At 32.0% G+C, this 25,373-nt stretch overlaps 1 protein-coding gene across 5 annotated transcripts in view; it reads right to left on the reverse strand.

The window, feature by feature from the left end:
* Positions 1-4,038: 4,038 nt before the first annotated feature.
* The window catches only part of LOC127721933 (dynein axonemal heavy chain 6-like), a 69,022-nt gene continuing 47,687 nt past the window's right edge, over positions 4,039-25,373 (reverse strand). For 3 of the 5 annotated variants that reach the window (XM_052228754.1, XM_052228750.1, XM_052228752.1), the window contains 21 exons: positions 25,020-25,257; positions 24,279-24,581; positions 22,547-22,732; positions 22,032-22,204; positions 21,249-21,429; positions 20,303-20,482; positions 19,706-19,812; positions 18,394-18,667; positions 16,208-16,222; positions 14,259-14,432; positions 13,252-13,442; positions 12,821-12,914; positions 11,684-11,924; positions 11,220-11,320; positions 10,597-10,701; positions 10,069-10,183; positions 9,192-9,571; positions 8,115-8,361; positions 6,841-7,004; positions 6,228-6,450; positions 4,039-5,214 (listed from right to left, as the gene is read on the reverse strand). In XM_052228754.1, the coding sequence (XP_052084714.1) occupies positions 5,111-5,214; positions 6,228-6,450; positions 6,841-7,004; positions 8,115-8,361; positions 9,192-9,571; positions 10,069-10,183; positions 10,597-10,701; positions 11,220-11,320; positions 11,684-11,924; positions 12,821-12,914; positions 13,252-13,442; positions 14,259-14,432; positions 16,208-16,222; positions 18,394-18,667; positions 19,706-19,812; positions 20,303-20,482; positions 21,249-21,429; positions 22,032-22,204; positions 22,547-22,732; positions 24,279-24,581; positions 25,020-25,257 (3,796 nt within the window). In that variant the 3' untranslated portion in view covers positions 4,039-5,110. The remainder of the gene's footprint in view (positions 5,215-6,227; positions 6,451-6,840; positions 7,005-8,114; positions 8,362-9,191; positions 9,572-10,068; positions 10,184-10,596; positions 10,702-11,219; positions 11,321-11,683; positions 11,925-12,820; positions 12,915-13,251; positions 13,443-14,258; positions 14,433-16,207; positions 16,223-18,393; positions 18,668-19,705; positions 19,813-20,302; positions 20,483-21,248; positions 21,430-22,031; positions 22,205-22,546; positions 22,733-24,278; positions 24,582-25,019; positions 25,258-25,373) is intronic. The other 2 variants (XM_052228755.1, XM_052228753.1) reach the window with 1 other exon arrangement.

The following is a 25,373-nucleotide window of genomic DNA, read 5'->3' on the forward strand; positions in this document are numbered from 1 at the left end:
AAATTGGTAGAAATCAAAGGAATTTAAAATCTAAAGACAAGTTTTGTGCCGATCCAAATATAGACTTGTTTTCCAAACAAGTCATGAAAATAATACAGCCTAATTTTAGCGTAAGATTACAATGTGGTAATAGTTAGTTAATAAATCATTTAGCAATGTTCGATTGAAAAGTTGAGAAATACTCTGACTTTAATATACCATTATAAATAAACATTTTGCTGATCTAGTATACATCCTAATTTAGCGAACAGCTGAATCCCGCCTCCTGATGTGGTATTTTCTCGCTGCGATGAAGACCCATTAGTGGCCTTAGACTGTTTTTCTAATCTTTGATCGGTTTGTTGTCTCTTTGTCTCTTTGACATTCGCCGTTTCCATTCTCAGTTCCATTTAGGAAGAATTAGTTATCATTTATTATATATGGAGTTACCGTCATGAGCAAATGACGTGCATCAAATTTTGTTCTTGTAAAGATTTGATCCTAAAATGCAAATTGAAAATAAGTGTTTATAAAAATACCGAGTTCCAAGGTAAACTCAAATAGGGGAAGTCCATAAAACTGACAAAATCAAACGTTAGACTATATCAACCAACGGAATGAATGGAAAACAACTGTCATATTCCTGACTTGGTAGAGTCATTTTCCTGGGAAATGGTGGGTTAAAATTGGATGTATAGCTAGCTAAGACTCCGACTAGTATGACAGTTGAATATATTTTCGTTATATTGACAACATTTGGTGACCAACTCAAATAGACATGATTCGTTAGCGTTGCGTACCAAATAGTCTCCATGGAAATGAGATGTCCTAATGGTTATACAACTGCATACAAATTATCATTGACCTACCACTAACGGTTCCCCTTAAACTGACCTAATCACAAACTATATGAAAAATAAGCAAAAGTGTCAGTCAATAGACCATGACTGAGGAGACGGGCCCAATTAATCTCCATAGAAATGAGATATGCAAATGCTTATACAACAGCATACCAAATATCATTGACCTTGCACTAGTGGTTCCCCATAAACTGACCTTATCACAAACTAATACATGTTAATGTAAAGTGAGCAAAGCTTAAAGGTCAATAGACCATGACTGAGGGGGTTGGGCCAAAATATCTCCATGGTAATGAGTTATGTCAAAGCTAATACAACTGCATACGAAATATCATAGACCAACATAAACTATACTTTATAGCAAACTAAATACATTGTTGACTCCGCAAACAGCTTACCTGACTGGCTAATGACCCTTTCAAGACGAGACAAAAACCTCACAAAAAGTTCAAATTATGTTATGTACACATCGTTTCACAAATTACACAAATGAGAAAATAAAAGCCAAGTTTCTTTGTATATCTAGAGTTGTAAATATAATAGCAAATTGCATGAATTGCTTCATGATGTTTTCTTTTTGTATAGAAATTAAAAATTCACTGAGGTGAGACAACATACATTTAAGTAATAGGAACTGGTTACAGTTACATGGAAATGTAACAATAATAAAATAATTATTGTTACATTGTAGACTAATTGTCGGAATACAGGGTTGGGTTAGGAACCGATTGATTACGAATGTAATAATAATATTTGCGTCTCCGGTTACTACGCTAGATTTATTTAACTTAAACCTTCTGTAGTTAAATACTATCTAGATAATATTAGTAATAATGATAATAATAATAATAATATTCAAGATGTCTTGCCGTTTCTCAAAAGACGACCAAAGGAAAACTAGAAGAAGGTAAATAACTTTACAAAAATTTGGGACAGTGAATATTGAGGCAAGCTGAAAAATGAATGAAAAACAAGAATAAAATAAATATTAATTCAATGGCACTTTTTATCAATACTTGATGAACTGTTCAATAGAGCATGTACTGTCACCAATAAGAACGAAATCGGAGGTGAACATAAAATCAGCAGTGAAATCATGTTGAAAGACAACATGAAACAACCTCACATGCTTTCAACAAAAATATTGGACGAAAATATAAACATCGAGCAAAAACATATGTTTCACCTAAGGCATGGCAGACATTGAAAGTTTCTTTAACTTCAAAAGGGATAGTGCAGTGTGGAATTGTACAGTATGCAATACAGACGTGCACATTGCCGCATCACTGGTTTGTGATGGCTGCTTAGACGGTGGTTTCACCAAAAATGCGTCGGACTAAAACATGCTCCAAAACAACATATATACATGATTTGTAGAAACTGTCATTGTAAATAAGAATAAAAAAAGTTGTATGCAATATTGTAAATATCAAAGAAAAGTTTTCAAGTTTTATTCTAATACATATTACCAGTCCCGTCGTACATTGCATGTGCATTAATGTAACAATAACGCAATGTAAGACATGTAACCGTAGACACAGATATTATTGTTACATTCGTAATTAATCGGTTCCTTAATCAACCCTGTATTCAGGCAATTAGTCTCCAATGTAACAATAATAATATTTTTATTATTGTTACATTTCCATGTAACCGTAGCCAGTGCCTAAATTATATGTCTAGAAATTCGAAATTTCAACTGTGAAAACAAACTCACTTAAGTCAATGACAGTATGCGCACATCATGGAAACAATAAAAAATTGTATTAAGGTCATGATACGCAAATATCACAAAGCCCTTTGGTACAAAATGCAGAGAATAGAGAATGAGGTACAAAAGAATGAACAGATCATGTTTTTTTTTTATCTCGACTGCTAATAACGTCTTAAAACTAAATTCATTGGATGTTGGATGTGTACTGATTGATGATTTAGTCTTAGATGCATGATTTATTTTATTAGTTGTTATTGGTTTTGAACTAGTTGTCAGTAACTGCGAGTACTCTCAATCTGTACTTGTGTCTTTTTTATCGTAGGAATGTATAAGTACCCTACCACATCAGGTCTGTGAGATTTTGTTGGATATCTTTCTGCTTTGTATCAATCTGATGAGTTAAGCCTTTTCAACTGGTTTTTATAATTTGTTCATATGTTGTACTGTTATACACCTATCCAAAGTTAGGTGAGGTTTTGGCGCAATCAAACAAGTTCAACAGGGCCCGCAACATTATGTATGTGCCTGTCCCAAGTCAGAAGCTTGTAATTCAAGGGGTTTTTGTTTGTTGCTGTATATCATATTTAGCTTTAATTCAATGTTTTATTCATAAATCAGGACGTTAGTTATCTTGTTTGAATTATTTTACATTTGTCATGTTGGGGCCTTTTATAGCTGACTATGGGGTATGAATTTTGCTCATTGGTGAAAGCCATACGATGAACATTAATTGGTAACTTCTATGTCATTTGTTCTCTGGTAGATAGTTCTCCAATTGGCAACCCTACCACATCTTCTTACTTTTCTAAACAGTGATTGCTCTGGAGATACATTAATATATCTCTTCTTCTGTGGGGTGGTCATTAAATGTTATATTTTTACTGTTATGAAGTATTTTTTCCTGGCATAACTTCTTTATGTGTGCTTCGTCAGTTTCTTGCTTTCCCTCAGTTTGTTTATTAAAACTGGTATGCAGTCAGGAGTAAATCATCGAAATTATTTGAACTATTTATACATTTTCCTGTCAAGTCTTTTAACCAATATTTTGACATGATCCATGGTTGTCTAGATAGATATAAGAAGATTTGGTATGAGTGTCAATGAGACAACTCTCCATCCAAGTCACAATTTGTAAAAGTCAACCATTATCTAAATGTTTGAATTGTTTCTGTTATCTTTACAGTTAGATTTTTGTACAATATGTGTTTGTTTTCTTTGCCAAATGTAATGCAGCTATGTTCTTCAATGCACAAATGTAGTGTGATTTACACCTAACAAAGAAGTTTACTCAAACCAATGCTGGGAGCCTTGACATGAAGAACAGAAAAAACATGTTGCTCCTATACATGTATTTGATTTTCATGTGTGTGTTGTAATTTTGTGTCATGGATTCATACACTATACCTTTTTTTCTATTACAAAGCATGAAATACATACTTTACATCCCTAATGGTATAAACAAATGTGGAGGAACAAAACAAAACAAACAGAATAAAATTTATTTCAACCAGTGTATCACAGATCACAGATCATATTACAAGTTATCTATTAATGAATAATAAGGTTACTCGATTCATTTGATACTTTATTTAAGTCCAATTTTTCTAAGTCATAATCTTTAACTAAGTTTTCTAAATAATATTCAAAGTTTAAAATTATTTAACGTATTGGTTTGACTTCTCATATTTTATGACTTGGACTAAATGAACTTAAAATTGCAATGACCTTAAAAAGAAGAAAAATATTCAAATCTAATGAAATAATTTTTATATCTTGTTTTATGCTCTTGTAAAAATTACTGAATCTCATGATTTCTTTTTTTTCCAAACTGTCTGATCACATTCAACAACAGAAACTTTAAAGATTCAGTATAAAATGAAATGAGGATTTCCAAAAAACAGAAACATATTTTTTTCATTGGAATGTTATATATATGTATAGAAAAAAAAATCATTGATCAATAAAGGCTTGGACGGAAATAAAACTTAAAAAACAAAATATTCAAATATCACAAAACAGAAATAATAATATAAATATTACTGTATATAAATAATCATTTGTACAAAAATATATTGTCAACTCAACACAATGTTGTAAACTAGTGTAAAATATTAACTAATTATCACAGAATAGTTCCCTGGACGGATTACTTTTTCAGCAGTGTCAAAACTATAAATATCCAAGGCAGAGTCATGACTATCTAATTTATTGTGTTCTACACATTAAATGCATATTTCAGCTGGAATGATTGTAAAGCACTTAAATAATATGAAAAAAATATTAACACAAATTCAAATTAAAAATACTTAGGCAGACTTTTCAATGCATTTCTGCTTTCTTTCAATATCAATATCTCTGGGTAAAACAAAAATTTTGGTGTTGTGTCGAATTTCCACCATTCCATTTGGCCTCATGGTCTCAAACTCATTCAGCACTTCACACATAAATAAATGCTGATATACAAAATAAGGTCTTTTCCCAAAAATTCACATAAAAAGGTAAAATCAATGAGATGCATATAAACAATGAGATATTTCCACGAACTATGTCCTCTTTGTTATTCAGACAACTGACACAAGAGGGCAGCACCCTTTGCAATCCAATAGTCTTGTACTTCTACTGATGGTAAATGAACATTCACAACATAATTTGTAGACATTCCTGAAAAATAAAGAATGAAATAATGTATATATATGATAAACTACTACTGTGAAATAGTTACACCATTCTGATATGTATAAAAGGAGATGCGAGTATATGTATTAACAAGACAGTAGCCCAAAATAGATATTTATTGGCCAATTTACTGTCTCCAACAATAGACAAGAGTAAACCTTTAAATTAGCGCAGTCTGCAGAGTCTTGTTCTTCTAAATGTGAATGAAGATTGAAAAAGTTTTTTATCAAAATGTGTTGCTGTGATAAATATACTGGACTATCCTATCTATTTGTCATATTCTACTATATGACACCCAGTTTAGAGACTGTTCCACATTTTTAGAAAAACTGTAGTTTTCTCATTTGAATTGTTTTACATTTGTCATTTTGGGGGCCTTTTATAGCTGACTATGCAGTATGGGTTTTGCTCATTGTTGAAGGCCATACAGTTACCTATAGTTGGCAATCAAACCACATCTTCTTATTTACATATTTAGAACAATTCCTTAAGGGGTCTGTACTTGATCTATTACAATTCAAAATTTCTGGCCTCATCCAAAATACCACAGTTCAAATTTGCTACCTTTCATATACTGACAGGTTCACTGTTAAGAACCAAACCCTATGGTGTTTTCTTCAATTTGTTCCTATCCTGATTATGTTTGAAATATTTGCTACTTGGCATTAACCAAACAATAAATATAAATATCCTACTCATTGCAAGACTTGCAAATCTGCATGTGAAGAGTTCACAAAGGTGATGGATGCTTATCCAGTGGGATATTACTACTTACTAGTCTGTACATAATTACTGGACATTCAATGATTACACAACTGAAAATTAGTGTTGTTATTTGATATAGCTGAGCGTTTGATTTTGATACCTTTTATTAGTATCCTTCATAAAATCTACACAAGACATCCTTTTTCAAATTTTTTGTTAACCAGTCTTGCTTTTATCTAAACACTAATTGTTAAAACCTAACTAAATACAGTATTTTAAATTAAAACACTAACCAGTTGTAGACAGAACACCGGCCCTAGCAGCTTCCTTATACAATGGTGCATTGTAGTCTTCTGGTGGGGGTTCAAAGTCCATCTTTGGCTCCATGTGGAACATAGGTAGGACAGAGTTCATCACTCCTGGGGTGGAATCCACGACATGCATCTTCTGAGCGTCCCAGTGGAAACCATCCATGAACAGACCATGGATCAATACGCCATCTTTTGGTGCTTCGACCTGAAAATCAAAAAAACAATTCTCATTTTAAGCAAGGAAAAGCTGTCCTCTATTTGAATCCCAATAATCTAAAAGAGAGGAGAAAGATACCAAAGGGATATTCAAACTCATTAGTCGAAAACAAACTGACAATGCCATGGCAAAAAGCAAAGAACGATCAAATGACAAACAACAGTCCACAAAACACAACACTGGAAAAAAATATAATAAAAACCGAATTTTCCTTTGTTCTTGTTACTTATTTAACAAATAAACATAAGATATTTATTCATTTACATATAAAACATACATCTTTTTCCTTTAATTTGTACATGAAAACACTTTTTTTGCCATTATACCCTTTAAACCAAATCATGACCTTGACGCTGCTTATCAAAATGTATTACTAACCTCCTTATCCATTTCCATCTCCTCACCAAACTGTAGTTCTGACATCTGTTTGGTAACATCCTTCTGGTCACGGAAATGTTTCGTTGGATGGAACTCAAAACTCAGGTGATCAATGGGCAGATTATGCCTCCTAGCAAAGTTCTGCAGGGTACCAGTCAAGAATCCTACAAAAAGATACCAGATTGATCAAGGTGAGCAGAAATTTTATTAAATTAATAATATGAGTAAGTGAAAAACTGCCATTTATTTATTCCTTAAATTTTTTAGACCATTCTTTTCTAGTCTTTATCTGCTTTGTCCATTATTCTATAGATTTTATACTTTAACAACCCATTTATCTCTAATTTTTTTGCCTATTTTTCTCTTTTCTTTTTTTTTTCCTTTGTTCTACACTTTTTGCCCTTTATTCTCCATTCTGCAAACCCCAACCATACGCTCATTAACAAACAAACAAAGAGTTAAGATGACAGTTTTAAAGGCAGTCATTCTACTAAATTGAGCACATAAACACAGTGATAAGTAACAAACATAAACCATGCTTTATATAAGACCAACATGCTATACCATTTACACCAGCTAAATCCAGAGGAAGAAAACTGAAAACATAAACTAATAAATTTCATGCGTTAGATTCACTTTTCTGGATTTACCTTCATCAGGAACGCTCAAAGTCAAGGATGTATGGGTATTGAAACTAGTGACTAGAGACTTGCGATTTAATTCTGAGTCTAAGATGATAAGTCTATGCTATAGCTAGAACTACTTGACTGGGAATGAACTCCAGACCTCCTGGCCTCGTGGTGAACATGCTACTAGAAAAGCACTGAGCCAGTCATATGGACATGAGGACTAACTACTGTGGATTCATTTATTTTTTCGTGGATTGAGGAAAACTTGCATTTTCCTGGATATTTGATTTCGTGATATTGCAAAGTATGCATACAAGCCTTTAGAAAATTTGTAATTTTTGAAAATATTCATGTACTGTGGATTCATTTATTTTCGTGGGTACTAATTTTCGTGGATTGAGAATAACTTGCATTTTCGTGGATATTTAATTTTGTTGTTTTGGTAAAGTCTGCATACATTCCTTTAGAAAACTTTTAATTTGTTGAACATTTAAATTAGTGGTTCCCCTGTACCCACGAAATTTACGAAAATTGGTATCCAACGAATATTAATGAATCCACAGTAGTCCCAAAATCAAGGAAAATTGGTATCCCATGAAAAATAATGAATCTACAGTACATAAACCATTCAATAAAATAACTTACCTTGTGGGAAGAAGAATCCAGAAAGCCAAAATGATTTAGGCTGTCCATGTTTAATCCAGTTATCAATGAAGAAACATCTGAAGGTCAAATCGGTAACCCAGCTACCGAGGGGCTTGAGTGATGGGTAGGCGGCATCAGCCCACATGGTAGGTACCTGGTTATTCAGGAAGGAATTGTAGACCATCTCCAGTTGATCGCTCATCACGACAAATCCTTTGATAGCTTTCTGTAGGGTTGTCAGTGAATCCTGTAAAACACAAATTTTTGTTTAGGCATACAAATAAACTCATCATAGATACCAGGCTTAAAAGTTTGTACACCAGACACATGTTTCATCTCAAAAAGACTCCTTAGTGATGCTGGAATAAAAAAAGTTAAAAAGGCTAATTAAAGTATGAACGTTAAAGAGCATTGAGGACCCACAATTTTGAAAGCTTTTGCAAATTACAGCTAAGGTAATCTATTCCGTTCATAAATTTTTGTTTTGGCATACAATATCACTTTCCCCTGTAACACTTTTATATTTATCTTTAACAGATAAAGTTTTAAATATCACATAGATAGCTCAGGTATTCCAATCAGAATATCTACAAATGAAACGTTTTACTTTTTGGCTCAGAAAGAGAATAAACAGTTGATCAAAACATATTTAATACCTTTCTTCTCCCCCTGAACTAACTTTTTTATGTATATATTCACACATACAACATGGGTTCCTAAACAGGGTTGTTGGGTAAGTAACACAATTCTGATGGAATATAAGTAAAAAGAAAATCTTATGTTATATCTACACATTTTTATATAACAATGTACCAAGTCAGGAAAATGGCCATTGTTATATTATAGTTCGTTTCTGTGTGTTTTACATTTTAATGTTGTGTTTCTGTTGTGTCGTAGTTCTCCTCTTATATTTGATGTGTTTCCCTCAGTTTAAGTTTGTAACCTGGATTTGTTTTTTTCTCAATCGATTTATGAATTTCGAACAGCGGTATACTACTTTTGCCTTTATTTAGGTGATAAGTATGTATGTCAGAGCAGGAAGTAAACATGATGGCAGACAAATTATAAATATTTTACCTTGATGACTTTGAGAAGTTTATTAAATCTATCGACTTCCTGTTGTAAGACTGTTGTCAATGAATTCAATCTTCCTTTCTCATCAGGTTCAAACATTAGTGGATTAGCTTGGTCTATATCTAATTTGTCCATTAATTTTTCAAGAATGCTGTCAGCTAGCTCATATACAATCTCGTCATTAGATTTACCAGAGGAGCCACTAGAAAGGCGAGGTTGCACGTCCAAGATTGTGTTGACGATTTTCTGTGTTTCCTGAATTTGGAATGCAATGTTAGCATTCTCGTGCATGCCAAATATTTCTGGTTCATCATTCAACGGAAGAGTCTCAATAAATTCACGATATTCATCTAGTTTTTCAAAGTTTGGACAGTAGTAAATTCCTGAATGCAAAAAAAATTTATGAAGTTATTACAATGTATGAAAAAAGTAAAATAACAAAAATACCAAACTCCCAAGAAAAATTCAAATTGGAAAGTCCCTTATAAAAAGGACTCAGTTCTGGTAAAATGGCTTAATGTTAATTGTGTTTTTGGGTTGCTGTCTTATTGACATTTATACAACAGTTGATTTTATTCATATTTATCAATAAAAAGACTTGTTCAAGAGGACAGGATAAAAACTAAACACATGATATATAGAAGCTTTTTTTAAATTTTAATTGATGAAACACTCAATTAATTTGTGATTCACTCTACAAAACTTATTACATTACATGTACTTACATCCCAAAGGCTCTTATTCCCAGATCCCACTCTTATTTACTCCCTATATCCAACATCCCAAAAGCTCTTGTTCCCATATCCCTATTTTTTACCTCGGTCCTATATCCCACGTCCCAAAAGCATGTCATTCCCCTAACAGATGCTTCTTTGCTTACCTGATTTGGAATATTTGTAATCCTCAGCTACTATTTTAGGATCAAAGAAGTTACTCAGCACTGTTCTCAGACATCGCTGGTCCAAGTGATCTGTCACACGACCACCATATGTAATCTGTAAACATCAATTCAATTTGCTTTGTAATTGAAATTCAATGTGAATATTCATGAAATACTTGCAACTAGATATTATTAAAGCAAAAAACAATCGATCAATCAATCCAATGTTTTAGTGTTTTTAAATGTAGATATTTATTATAAGTATAAAAAGTACTATCTGTAATCTACTGAGTTTAAATATTTTCTTTAAGGTTTATAACATTTTTCACCAAAAATCTAGACTCTTAATTTTAGTCCATTGTTTAATACCCTGGACTATAACCAAACCATGTTTATTTGAAAGATTTAAAAGACAGTTTCACCTATTTAAATGCATTTTAATTTATTCTAAAACTTGTAATGTCATATACATTCATATATATATCCTTGAAATTTTCTCAAGGGTTTCCCAGATCTAGTTCTACCTACCTCCCCTGTGATATAAATGAGAGCATCCCATGGAATGGTACCTTCCTTACAGAACATTTGCATATTCAACTCAGCACATTCTCTGTCACTATCACTGAATTCATACTGAAATAAAAACAAACAAAAAATGAAAAAGAATAACATATTTAGGCATGTAATCTTTAAACAAATAATGCTAGAAGTCAAAAGTTTGAAAAACTAGGGATGTATAAATACATTAGGATATAAATTGTCAGGTCAGTTCGCATAAATGACCACATTGAACAAAAGGTTCATAGCATAATGGAATAAAATAACCATTGTTACATTTGAAACAATAATACTGCACATACTCTGATATTCCATCCTAGTGAAGGGTCTGAATGGGGGTTATTCGTTTCTTTATTTTATAATATTTTATGCCATTTTTCTCTATTCTTAAATTATTTTGCCCATTATTCTCTATTTTTCATATTTTAGCACCACATTATTCTCTATTCTTTATTTGTTTTGCCTATTTTCCTTTTATTTCTGTATTTTCTAAACCATCTATTCTGCACTTCTGCTAGTTAATTCTCTATTCTGTAAACCCCATCCAGACCCTCACATAGAACACTTTACCAAAACAACAATAATACACATACTCTGATATTCCATCCGAGTGGTCCGAACTTCTTCCTCTCCAAGATGACAGCATGGAAGAAACAGATTCCAAAAATAATACGCTTCCACTGTTGTCCAAGGACTGAAAAATAATGTCAAGATTAATATAAAATTGATTAATTGTTTAATGGTTGCTTAGCATCTCGTGGCAAATATTTCATGCACGTACAGGACAATTAAATTAGTGTTTAATGTTTTTTCCATCAGCTATGCTATATAATATTGTAACATAGCAGAAAAACCAATAATTAAAGTTTGTGATAGAAAAATTTTTAAAATTCAATCATTCTTTTTCCCTTTGCCGCCTTCCCCCATCCACCAGCCCAACATCCCCACACCATAAGGCAGTTTTGGACTAGGTCCAACCCTGCCAAAAATATCAAAATTTATGAAATATATATGTTAGCATTATGGAAAAAAAAAACCCATCACATCTAAAACTTACTATGTTCCTCATAGAAGCTTGGAGTTATATCTGCAAAGGCTCTTCTCATGTTGGCACGAATACCTTTTGGTGGTTCATTGGTGACCTTGACAGCATTCTGAAGGACACTGACAGGGAAATGTTTGGCTGGCATAGAGCTAAGGAAAAGACGATACTCATCATGAATGGTGTCCGGTTTCTCTGACATACTTTTCAGGAGATTCTCCATTGCCAACATCCATGAAGCTGCCAAGTGACAGTTCTGTTAAAGACAAAACATTTTTATTTTGAATCAATTTTTATTAATATATACTGTGGATTCATTTATTTTTGTGGATACCAATTTTCGTGGACTGACGAAATTGTATTTTTTGAGGATATTTGATTTTGTGGTTTTGCCAAAGTCTGCATACAAGTGTATAGAAAATTTGAACTTGCTGAACATTTAAATGTGTGGTTTACCTTCACCCATGAAATCCACAAAAAATGGTATTCCACAAATAATATCGAATCCACAGTAGTATTACATTAAAAGCAAAGAGATGAGAAATGGAAAGCATGTTTAATTTTGTGAATTGCTTCCAAGAAGAATGCTAAAGGTGTTTTTATTTTACATTTTATCACATTCATAATGCTGTTATAGCAAACAAATTTATTCTTTATTAATCTTTTTTTTCTTTTTTGGCACACAACCTTTTATTGTTGCAAATATAGTGTGAATAAAACTGTTGTTAATTTTTCAATATTAAAAAAAATTTGATAAACTTTTGCATTTCCAATATCATATAGAAACCATCACCAATAAAAAAAAATTAATCCAATGAAAAATACTGCAGGAACAAAAATATTTATCCAGTAAGTATTAACACATTTCTGCAGTGTAGGTTTTCAAAGTCAATACTATAAACCAACTTATTTTCGCGGATACTTTATTTCGCATTTAGCCCTTTCTACCCCATTTCACGACGACTTAATTTTGTGATTTTCAAATTTACTTGATTTAGTTAAATAAAGGAAATATCCAAGTTTTACATATTCATTCTATTTATATTCGCATTATTTTTCTACTCGAGTAAGTCGCGAAAATAAATCGCTCGCCAAAATTAGTTGGTTTTCAGTATGTAAATCATGTTGTAAGAACATTTTTTTTTTCAATACCTGTAAGAAGACCCAGTCTCCACATTTGATGGCCTCTGCTATCAATTTCTCAGCTACAGGTCCTTGACCTTGACCTAGAGAGATGGCCTGTACTCTGTAATGGAAAAAAAAATATGAAAATATAACTTTTTATCACAAAGACCATTATACTTAATTCTAAGGATTTGGATTTTTTTTAACAAAAATTTAAGTCATTTGAAGAAGACTTGAAGGCTAAGGGCTTTTAATTTAATGCTCTTAAACTTTGTATTAATTTGGTTTTCCATCTGTTTTGACGCAAGCTCCACTGATGAGTCTTATATAGCCAAGACATGCATATCACTGACTAGTTTTTCCATCATAAATCTATACAGAGAAAAATCAATGACTTCAAAAACTGTTATGGCGAGAAAAAAAATTATGATTCTTGACACATCACTTTTTTTACTTACTTATCTGTGTATCCTTTGTCCCTAGCAAACCTCAGGAAGGCTCCCATGGGATCAGATCCAGTACTCAATACAAATACCAGAGGTGTGGTCTTGTTCATATTGTCATACAGAGTCTGAAGTGTGACCGGGGGACTCTCTACAAACTGTGGTCCAAGGTTGGCCTTGACAAACTCTGTTACAGCAAAAATGGTCTAAAAAAGAAAACAAAATATTCTTCTTTTAAAAAAAAAAATCTGAATGATATAATTTCCATGTGCGCAACATCTTATTGAAGTTTGATCAATATCCCCAATGAGTTTCAAAATGGGGAACACAACTATAAATCGAAATAAGAAATCTCTGTGCAATGATATTAGACATGATGCTCTTTTTAATAATTGACTGAGCTTAACCAGTTGTGGTTTTTTGAAAAGCAGAACAGTACAATAAAGATGTAAAAACTGTGGAGTTATATAAGAACTGAATTTCCAGAGAATTTAAGTGTGTCAAAATAGGTACATTTTACTTGCTGAAGCCACATGACGGTCTTTCAGGGTTTCCCAATTTGTGAAAAATTCAATCACTCTTCATACCCTAAAAAATTAACCACATCTGTAAAAAATGTCCAGGTTTCAAAGCGAACCATCATACTTATCCAAGTTTACAATATGGACAGGGGAAAGGAAGAAAAGACTTACATTGTCACCCACCTGAAAAGAGTTGTGTATATTGACCCTGTTAACATGAAAAAGTAACTTTTTAGTTTTTATTCATTTTATCTTTCCACGTATTAATTATTGAGCCTTCTTTATTTCTGGAGTCAGTTTCACACAAAAACTTATGACTAAGATTGATCGTGAGTATACTAAATTGTTCATGACTTACGACCGATCTTAGTCCTAAGTTTTTTGTGAAACCGACTCCTAATGAATTTTTTAGGGGGGTAGTAGGTAGAAAGACAGGAAACACAACTTTGATTTTGGGGAGAAGGTCTTTATTGTAAATTGTAAATCATAAAATCATTCTACCTTTTCTTCTTTGAAGACTTTTACAAACATAACTTTCTGGAAACTTGTCAAACGTTTATTCCAATGACCTTTAACCTCACTGTTATCATCGTCAGGCTCTTGACCCTCAACAAGGTCTGCTGGTTCTGCTGGTAAGGGGCCATAAGTCTCCAAGGTTTCTGGGTTACCTCGGATCTAAAGTAAAAAAACAATCAGCTTTTAAAAAAAATTAACCCAATAAAAATATCATATAATTCTTACAGCTGAATCACTTAAGTGTGTACTTCATATATAAAAGTTTGGTTTCTTTCTTTGTTTGTTGAACCATGAATTCTTTAGCAGCTATTGAAAATATAGAAACAAATTGGTCAAGCAGGTTTTCAGGCATCCCTTTGTTAACTGTCCTTTGTGATTGGATAGGAATAACTATTGTTACAATATCATCTTTCGCCTCTCTTTTACAACTCATTAGGTATTAAACAAAAGTAATATTGACTTCACAGTCCATTGAGCAAATAAGAAAAACTTAACTTTATTGATTTTTGTACACACTGAAGTATATTTGCTGTAATGAAATTTGGGAAACTAAGTGATATTTACTTATCAATCTTTACAAAATGTAAAGTGCTTAAACTTAATTTGTTCTTTATGTAAACTGCCATAACTTATCTTTTAAATTAATACTACTATAATAAATAAAATAATGTGCTTATTTTTAAGCTGAACCTCTTCCAAAATTTTATTCATATAAAAAATTGCTATAGTATCCATTCAGTAATAGTTTTGTCGGTAAATTAAATGAAAATAAGAATGTGCCAGGATCATGTATTTGTATGGAATTCATTCTGTAATAGTTTTCACAGTCAATTAAATGAAAATAAGAATGTGCCAGGATCATGTATTTGTATGGAATTCATTAAGTAATAATTTTCTCAGTCAATTAAATGAAAATAAGAATGTGCCAGGATCATGTATTTGTATGGAATTCATTAAGTAATAATTTTCTCAGTCAATTAAATGAAAATAAGAATGTGCCAGGATCATGTATTTGTATGGAATTCATTAAGTAATAATTTTCTCAGTCAATTAAATGAAAATAAGAATGTGCACAGATCTCCTTGTAATTGTATGGAGTAGAAACTGGTGTAGTGTGCTGGGCATGGTAATAGGTTACAGTTAGGATTTGTTGGGTTTTATTTTGCATATCAGACAAACTTTAACTCTGAAAAACATAACAAAACCATATCTATATTTTCTTGACAGAGTAAAATCCATTAAAAAAAAACTGACAGCTACTGAAATAAAAAATCCTCATGTAGACCTTTAGTAATCTGATTAAATCCCAAGAGCTAATATATTGGAAGTAACAAAAAAAACACTTCCCACCCCGTTATCATTTCATGTTAATTTTGAAGCATCCATTTCATGTTCATTACTTCAAAATAGTCAATTAGTGATGTTGCAGCATTAGTAACCAACAATCAATCCATCACCTAAACAACTTTAATAACACCAAAGTCAAAGTTGTTTATTTTTAACTGTTTTGATTTCAACAACTAAATCTTTTTTTTTTAGACAGCTCCTGCAAAATTCTCCTTTTGAAAAAAAAAAAAATGCTTTCTGGGTAATAACCTTCCAACGTGAGATTTGTTAACAACAGCCTAACCATTAATCAATTAACTATAAGATTTTATATTGAATGAAAATACTATTTTTTAAATTTTGTGCGTCCAAAGGGTTTTTATGGATTTAACTTATTTAATAAGTTGCAGGAAAATATATATATGTTTAGTGGTCTATTTAAATAATTATAAATGGAGGATAACACAAAAAACAGATTATCATCAACAAAAAATAGCACCAAGTCATCATAAAATCCAAAAGATAATCATACACAGACAACAAGCAACTGTCATTTAATATTTAAACATTGCATCACACTTATTTTTAGTAATAAACAATACTCTTACCTTGCTGGATTTGTCCTGTAAACAAATTGGATAGAAAAAGAATAAGCAGTGATATAATACACCTCATTTTGTCTTCATGAAGGCTTTATTTACCATTCTAGCTTGGATTTTTTTGTGGTGGATTACTCAGTGGTGGATTCAGTGGGCATAGAGGACATACGCTTACTACTTTGATTGGAAAATATATCATTTTTTTACATAAAATCATCCCAAAATACCCCCTTTCAAAATCCTGGATCAGTCCCTGGTACCTGAAGAGTAATTGGGTAACTGCTTAATCATATCCCTTTTTCAACTCCAAAAATTTAAGAAACTGAAAAAATAAATTTGGAAGTTGCCTTCTATGAAATGTTAAAGACGGTTTTAATAGTCTTTTTATCAAAGGTCAAATCAAGCTATAAATCATAATAATGTCGATCATGAAGACAAAATGTGCAACTAAGAAGCAAGAAAAGAAATATAAAAGATCCCTAATACACAAACATTTTCTAAAGAACTAATGCTAGCACTATAAACTGTGACCAACACATGTACAAAAGCTATCTTTAATGTTAGTAATCGATCATATCTAATACTTATTAAAGTGAAAATATGGAGAGCCGTAAAATTGTAATATTTCAAAAAACTATCTAAACATACACAACGTGAAGAATATAAGGTGAAAAAATATGCAAATATATTTCTATCATCTACCTAGTGAAAATGTGTATCAAGATCTATACACAGAAATATTATGTATTTGTGTATTGCAGAATATTACATATAAAAACACCATCAGAATATCATATAAAACACTTTACTAAATTAGAAACTTTTTGGGGGTTCCATATATTAGGGTTTGGATCGGTTTCACTTTGTATTCTTTATTTATTTGCCATTTTTCTTTATTCTTTCTTCTTCTCTAAGTCTTTGTATTTAAGCACCCCCTTATTTTCTATTCTTCATATTATTTTTTTGGCCTATTTTTCTTTATTCTTTTTGCCTTTTTTCCTTTTTTTTTGCACATTATTCTCTGTTCTATAAACCCAATCCAGACCCTTGTATACACTGATCTAAGATAAAATATTCATATACATTTGTACTAGAAACCATCCATCGTTGATCAATCTTCTTGCAAATGGTCAGTTGAAAATTTTAAAAGAGCTATCAAAACTTGTCTAGTGTTGGAACCATAACAGTTTTGACCGCAAATAGGGAAATCTTTTCAAAAGTCACCTGACCATTACTGATTTCAACACCAAACCATTGTCTGAATAACTCTTGATTAAATTCAAGTTAAAATAAATAGTTAAAACAAAATCAAACTACAAATTGTTTCAGCTGCAATGCTGCAGATGACCAATGGCTGCTTATGTTTCACCTATTTCACAAAACCAGGTAATTTTGAAGCAAGATCACAACATTATATTTAAAAAAAGAAGGTATGGTTTTTTCCATATTTGTTCAGTGTAAAATAACTTGTTTTTCAACTTTTAGAAGATGTTCTGATGGTGTATCTATTATCTATATCTTGAGTATAATAAGCAAATCTTTCTATACTGTCTATAAATGTACCATAACCTTTCTAATAAAGATAATTCAAATGAATGTTTTCCTTTTGAGCACATTTTAGATTAGAAACCTTTAATAATTTTAGCAAACATTAGATAAAATGTATTTTGCAGAACTTGGTAGTAAAAGTTTAATTAAATGTACTTCTATCATAGAGTTTACTACTGCCTCGCTGTAATGCAATATTGTTTAAAAGCCAATAAACCAAAAAACCAAAACATTAATTTAAGGATCAAAGATTCATCTTTTACTGTGGATTCATTATTATTCGTTGGATACCAATTTTCGTGGATTTCGTGGGTACAGATAAACCATGAAATTAAATGTTCAACGAATGACAAAATTTCTATAGGCTTGTATGCAGACCTCGGCAAAACCACGAATTTAAATATCCACGAACAAACAAGTTTTCCTTTATCCACGAAAATTGGTACCCACGAAAATAAATGAATCCACAATATGCTCTTTTTTTTGGAAGAAATTGTATCTTTTGCATGATTTTTTATCATGACCAAAACTACTCACCCAAGATCTCTAAGATATAGTAAATTGAAATAAAGAAAAGAGAAAAAGAAAACATTCATTTGACTTTCTAATAAAGTATAAAAAGTACGTAACAATCAAAATATTCCTACCTCTAATTCTCCAATTTGAACCCAACAAGGTGTTTTCAATATATCATTGTGTATTCCACGGAAAACTTTAAATGTGTCGTTGATATCAACTACATTTTTCCAGGCAGGAAGCTGAATCCAGCTGACATCAGGTTTGGGTGGACGTTCCTTGTCCATGCCTGCAGCTCCACGTAGGAAGAAGTTCCATTCATCTGTGCTGACTTTGTTGTCTTGCCTCATGATTTCTATACACAACATGAATGAGAAGACCAGCTTGTCCTTCTCAAACAAAGCTCTATAAAACAAAACAAATGATGGTCCATAATGCTCTTACACAGATCTGAAAACGTTTATTTTACTGATAATTATTCCATTAACCAATAAAGTTTCATGGCTAAAAATTTTGACAAACCCAAGAGTATAAAATTGGTTTTCAAAGCAGAAAGTAGAGTAGAGCAATTTCAGTTTATTGTAAGCTAAGTGTGGACAGAGGATCAGTATTTCAACCAGGTTGGGAAGGATAAGAGTCGGACAAAACTAGGATAAAAATATTCTATTGAATCAAATGTCTCATAAAATTTTTGAAATTTTTAATTGTATATAATTATTGAATGGCCTAATAAATTTAGTTAAGGCCAGCAAATAATAATGTCCACTGGACCACATGATCAGTAAATGTTTTAAAACCTATGATATCTAAACTAATTGATCTTAATTTTACCACTACTTATAAGTTTTTTAACATCATTAAAAAAAAAAGAAGACATATTCAATTGTTAAAGTATAGTTTTTCAGTCTTGTTTGCAATAGATACAGATAACACCTTGTACTGTCAACTTCACAGCATCGTTACTTAGTGAAAATCTTGAAATTTTAAATAAACTGTTATCACAGAGATATGTCTCGCCTTTTTGTAATTTTGATAATGCAAATGTTGAAATTAAAATAGCAATACTTTAACATGTAAGTCATGCAAATATTCAAAGTCGATGAACCATGGCTGAAGGTACATGGCTAAACAATCTCCATGGAAATGAGATGTGTCAATGCTAATACAACTGCATACCAAATATGATTGACCTACCACTTGTGGTTCACCATAAACTAGACCTAATCACAAACGAATACATTGTTTATGCCGCTGCCGGAAACAGCATACCCATGTCTCGCTTTTTAACTCTGTCAAGGCGAGACAAAAATGAGCTCTTACCTGGCTACATTTGTATAAATAGCAGAAGTTATCTCCCTTACCTGGCTACATTTGTATAAATAGCAGAAGTTGTCTCCCTTACCTAGCTACATTTGTATAAATAACAGAAGTTGTCTCCCTTACCTGGCTACATTTGTGTAAATAGCAGAAGTTGTCTCCCTTAAACAGATCTCCAGACGTTGTTGTAAATCACTATTCTTCTCACTCCCTTCTATTGTAGCATTGAAGAGCTTAAAAAGAGAAAAGTTTCTTGTAAATAAAACATGCAACAATATCTTAAATCAAGTTTCTTGATAAAATATATGCACATTCCCCATTTCCATTCTCAATTTTACACATAACAGAAAATTGATTAACTAAACAAATATGTAAAACCTAATATTTTACATTTAACTTTACTTTGTATATCTTATTGATAAATCCCAGAAATATTTTATTATTCCTATAAATGTATCCCTACAGAAAAACCTGCTATAGGGTTCATCTCTATATATGTAAATTGCTGTATTGCCAGGTCACTCTCCTTTTGATTCACTGCAGTAATATCTATGCATTCAGATCCTTAGTTCAAAGGTTACCCATCTTACTAGATTAGTTTTTCTCTGGTCCCCAGGCTTACCCTTATATATAGGTTTTGACTGTGTATATATTCTTTAAAAAACTTTCCTTACAAAGCACAAAATTCTTAATCCAAATGATTTTAACAATATTTGTGTTTACCTGTTTGAAGTATTTGAGTGAAAACTGGTACATAGGGTCCACCTCTCCCATATCAGCCACTACAAAGTACATCACTGAACCACGAGTAGCCACAGACAGATATTTGCCACGAGCCACATTGATCTTTTCTTCAGTTACTTCAGCCTCGGCAAGTCTCTGTTTTATGGCACCTGATGTTACCTTTCAAAATAAATTGAAATAATATTAAATAAATGTCCTGGAACCTCTAAGACAGATTCAAATTGTACAAATAAGATTAAAAAAACACCCAATATCATAGAAAAACATTTAAATGAATTGTATATCCACTTATTTCAGGTCAGATAACTGGCACATTTATTTTGGCCACATTTTCACAGATACTTTTCAAAACAAGACTGGTGACCTAAATATATTTTGAATTCTACACTCAAACTTCTAACGTAGTGGTGACGAGCATAAGTTATTTCCACAAGTAGATATTGCTCATTCCATCATTCAGGCCCCATTAATAATTAATTGACATTAAGACTGTTTCCATTTGCTGTATTTCAAGATAGTGATCAAATGAATAAATGTCTTTTTTTTTGGTACAATTAATAAGAGTCCTCTCATATCTTTTGTTACAATGAAAATTTGTTTGACACCTTTGGGTCCTTTAAATAAATCTCTTTTTTTTTTTTAACTTTTGAGCCCAATAAATAAATCTCCTTTTACACCTTTCGTTCTTATAAATGTATCTCCATTTTCACCTTTGATCCAAACAATAAATCTCCTTTTACACCTTTCAGCCAAATAAAAAATCTCCTTTTATAGTTATGGTTAAAAAAAAATTTTTTTACCTTTGGGTCCAATAAATATATTTCCTTTTATACCTAATAATTATAGCTCCTTTTATACCTATGGGTCTAATTAAAAAAATCTGCTATTATAACTTTTTGGGCAATAAATAATATTCGAGTTATACCTTAGAGTCATTAAGTGTATTAATAAGCTCTTCGTTATCCAAAATATTCCCCTGAGACTCAAACAGAAGTTTAAGGATCCTGTCTTCTATGGCCTTCAGTTGGTTCTTATCAGCATTGATCTTCATAATCAAAGTGTTCCTCTGTTCTTCTAAATCTGGCCTCTCCAATCCTACTACATCACTGGAAAATACAAATGTCACCATTATTGAAGTCATTGAAAATTCTTATACTCCTAGGGATAGTTCAAAATTATATCAAATCACATCTTGGTTGTAATGTAGAACACAAATTTTTCTATGAGAATTGACATCACTCTTTCCAAATCTGTTCATGTTTAAAAAGAATAAAACTACGTGGATTCATTTTTATTCTTTGGGTATGGATTTTAGTGGAATTCTGTGGTATAGGTCAACCACAAGTTTGAATGTGCAATGAAGTATAATTTTTCTAGAGACTTCTATACATTCTTAAGCAAATTAAGGAAATTAAATATCCACGGAAAACACAATTTTTCCTCAATCCATGAAAAATTGGTATACATGAAAATAAATGAATCCACAGTAATACTTTACTAAGATAAAAATTTTCAAACTGATGAAATCAGATCACTTGAGGCCAGAGCTCTTCCTCATAAAACTTTACTCAGTACTCGGAGTATAAAATCTGTGCTTGAAATACCAAATCCAGTATTTTGATTGGTTGATTTATGAGTGTAAGTATGATAATGGTGCTCAAAGTTTTTATGACCGCAAGGCCGATGCTTGAACTAAAAATGCCATTACCTGAGTAACTGATCCTCAAGTCCAGCCTTTGTAACAGTAAAGTTTATAATGGTGACTTTAATACAGACTTCTGGTAAGTAATGAGGGTTACTCATCTTAGTTGTCATGTAGAATCGGAAGTTACGATCATAATCAATATCACTGTCTCCCAATCTGATCAGCAGACGACCACCCTGTAGATAAAAATCATTTGATGGTTTGACAATATTATGAAATCATTTTGGATGTGGGTGAAAATGGTACATATTTGAGTTCTATAAAAAGATGTCTGCATATTTTATTATTTTAGTTTTTGCCATAATTTTTTTTAAACTCCATTCAATACGAAAGGAAATATCTTAAAATCAAAACAATTTTATATTTTCTTCAGAAAATTCGTGCCAGGAGTTAATGAGTATCCATGGTTTCTTTTTATTGTTTAATTACATTTATTGTCTACTTATATTACAGAATTTCTGTTAATGTAATTTTCATATTTTCATAATTCCAAAAATTTCGATCTTAAAATTTCTTACCGACATAAAGGTCTGTTTAAGTAAGACTGGTTCCAGTGATGGGTCCAATGATTCACCAATGTCCTCACATAGAACAGGCATACCAATACGGATACAGTTCTCTAATGTCCTCAGATAATTACCATCAGTCAACTTGATAACCTTCAGTCCATTCTGTGACTCTCTGTTTCTTATCCATCTGTTGGCCTACAAATAAAATGCCCACGGCAGTATGAGTAAAAAAGTTTAAATTCACTATATATAGCTACTGCTGAATCATTGCAATAAAATTACTTCCCATTGGTTACCATGTCACACCACCCAGACCAGGGCTTCCAAAATTATTTTTAGCCAGCCGGACATTTTATATATTATCCCAATTTTAATCCCTTAAGACAAAATAAACAAAAGGCAATTATGGTAATAAGTTGCCGAGTTGGCCATCCCAATGATTGATATTAAAAAAAACGATATTAAACTTTCTTTGATTCAAATTTGAAGTTCTGACGTAAACTGTTAAATTGGCAGTGCATCATTCGAAGTGTGCAACATCAGCGTACTTATATCTGCCTTAGACTCTTTATTTGTGCAAAATAACGTTGTCAAAAACTTTACTTTCGTTTTTAAATCTTTTACCGGATGTTATCTTGACAATGGTAAAACATGGACCAGAGACGGATACGTAAATTCCGTGTACGTTTGCAAAGCATGAATGAGTGTAAGTAGCTCTTTCTACGTTATTTCTTCAAGAATATATTCGAAATAAACGTGAGATAAAGGTATCAATGACAATTTAAGCATTTTTTTAAGAAATTGGATGCATAATTAAATGTCACACCTGCGCACATGCGCACACCTGTACTAGTTCAAAGAGAGACATGTCTCTGGTGCAAACAACGTGATTATGACGATTTTTCATTTTCACCTTTTTAATTATTTCATCAAATCATATTTGTAAACGTATTTCTGATAATTTAAATATTTTTGACTAAATTAATTAGATGCAAACCGCTGAAATGTAAGAAAATAACTTTGAATAGACCGATCAATGTCCGGTTCAAGATAGTTTACCTGTCACCTGAACAGGTAAATTTTAGCTGTTCGACAACTAATAAGCCTTGATTAAAATGAGAAGGTATTAAAGTAGGGGTTATTTTGATAGTACTTAATGATCATGTCACTTTTATGACCGGAAATGTGTGGCTGTTAAAGGCAAAATGATGGGTCAAAAAGATCGCGAATTATGTTAAAATGACCGTCTCTTAAGAAAGCCTTGAAAACTAAAAAGTAGATGACCGTTTCATGCTTTTCCCAGCCGGACTTTTACCTGACATTATACAAATGTCCGGCATATATGACCGTTTTGGAAGCCTTGACCCGGACACATTATTCTTACTCCAAGCCAACCAGTCTTTGCTGTTACTCCTTAATGCATTGGAGCTTAACAGAGAAGCAGCAAATACCAGTTTAAAGTTTTTATTTGATCTGACTGTGGATCTAACCATCAACTCTTGACTCAAAGTGAGCACTCTACAACAAGACCTGTGAGGCAGTTATAAAGATACAGAAAATTAGTACAAAAAAAACTTTCATTTACAAATTTCCCTGAAATACTTTTCTTAATGATTTTTACTTTAAAAAACCTATCCTAATCAATTTCTTTAAATTCTATTTTATATTGCATCCAAAAAACAATTTTATGCCCAAAAATTTAAAACAAACAAATCAGAGTCATAAAAGAAAACAATTTTACCTGTTCTTGTGGATCTATCATAAGAGGCCACCGTCTTCCTTTTGTGACTAGAATGGCGTTTTCTGTTGACAGCTGGTCCTTAGGCAGACCTTCAGTATTCCATTGTCGTATCTGGAAGGGATCAGCCAGGACAGAAATGATGGTCATCCCTGGTGTGACGGGAATTTCTAACTCCTGACATTTATCAGTCCACATAGTGATGAGACGCTGTCTATATACGGAAGTGAATGCTCCATAATAAGCCACAGCAGCTGCAGATACAAATACATCTCCTACGACATTTCCCAACTGTACATTAAACTCCTGTTAAATAAGTAAAATATATGTTTATTTCATCTTGGGTAAAAACTAGTCAGACATACCATCATTACCATGCAACTTGGTGACCCAGACAGTAAAAAATATTTTAAATTCTACTGTCATTGTCAAGAGTGGAGAAATATCATATTGATTGAGATTTTTTGTAGGAATGTTTTTCTCTAATGATTTTGAGACAATATGAAGAAAACTTCATATTTCTTTTTACAATAATCTTCAAAAAGATTCTATATGACGTCATCAGACATGGTTGCCTTTTTTTGGAGACATCATTATAGCAAATTCAGAGGAAAGCAAGAAAATTAAATTTCATATTTATAAATTATTCATTTTGATAAATTAGAATTGACATCAAACACACCACATGTACAATCAACTGGTCATCAAAAGTATAATTTTGCTAAAAAAATCAGACAAACTTACTTTTACACTTTCATCCCATCTGATTTGTTCGTCAGCTAAAGCTGTTGTCAGTTTTGAAGATCTTTTCAGTCTAGCAGCAGTCTGAGCAATTGATCGTTCTAATTTCTGTTTTTCAGCCACACTGTCATCATAGGTTTTCTGTAACTCAGCAATCTTAGCCTCAATGGCTGCCAAACTGTCCTGCTTCTCTTTCAACTGCTTCATCACAGTATCCAATTCTGACTGAGCTTTTGCTAACCTGTATTAAGAAGGTATGACAATTTCAGTTGTGATTGATTTATTGATTGTTGGTGTTTAACCCCACTTTCAGCACTAATGGCTATATTGTGGCGGTCAGTTTTTATTGGTGAGGGA

The sequence above is a fragment of the Mytilus californianus genome, unplaced genomic scaffold (assembly GCF_021869535.1).
Source record: "Mytilus californianus isolate M0D057914Y unplaced genomic scaffold, xbMytCali1.0.p SCAF_12, whole genome shotgun sequence".
Lineage (NCBI taxonomy): Eukaryota > Metazoa > Mollusca > Bivalvia > Mytilida > Mytilidae > Mytilus > Mytilus californianus.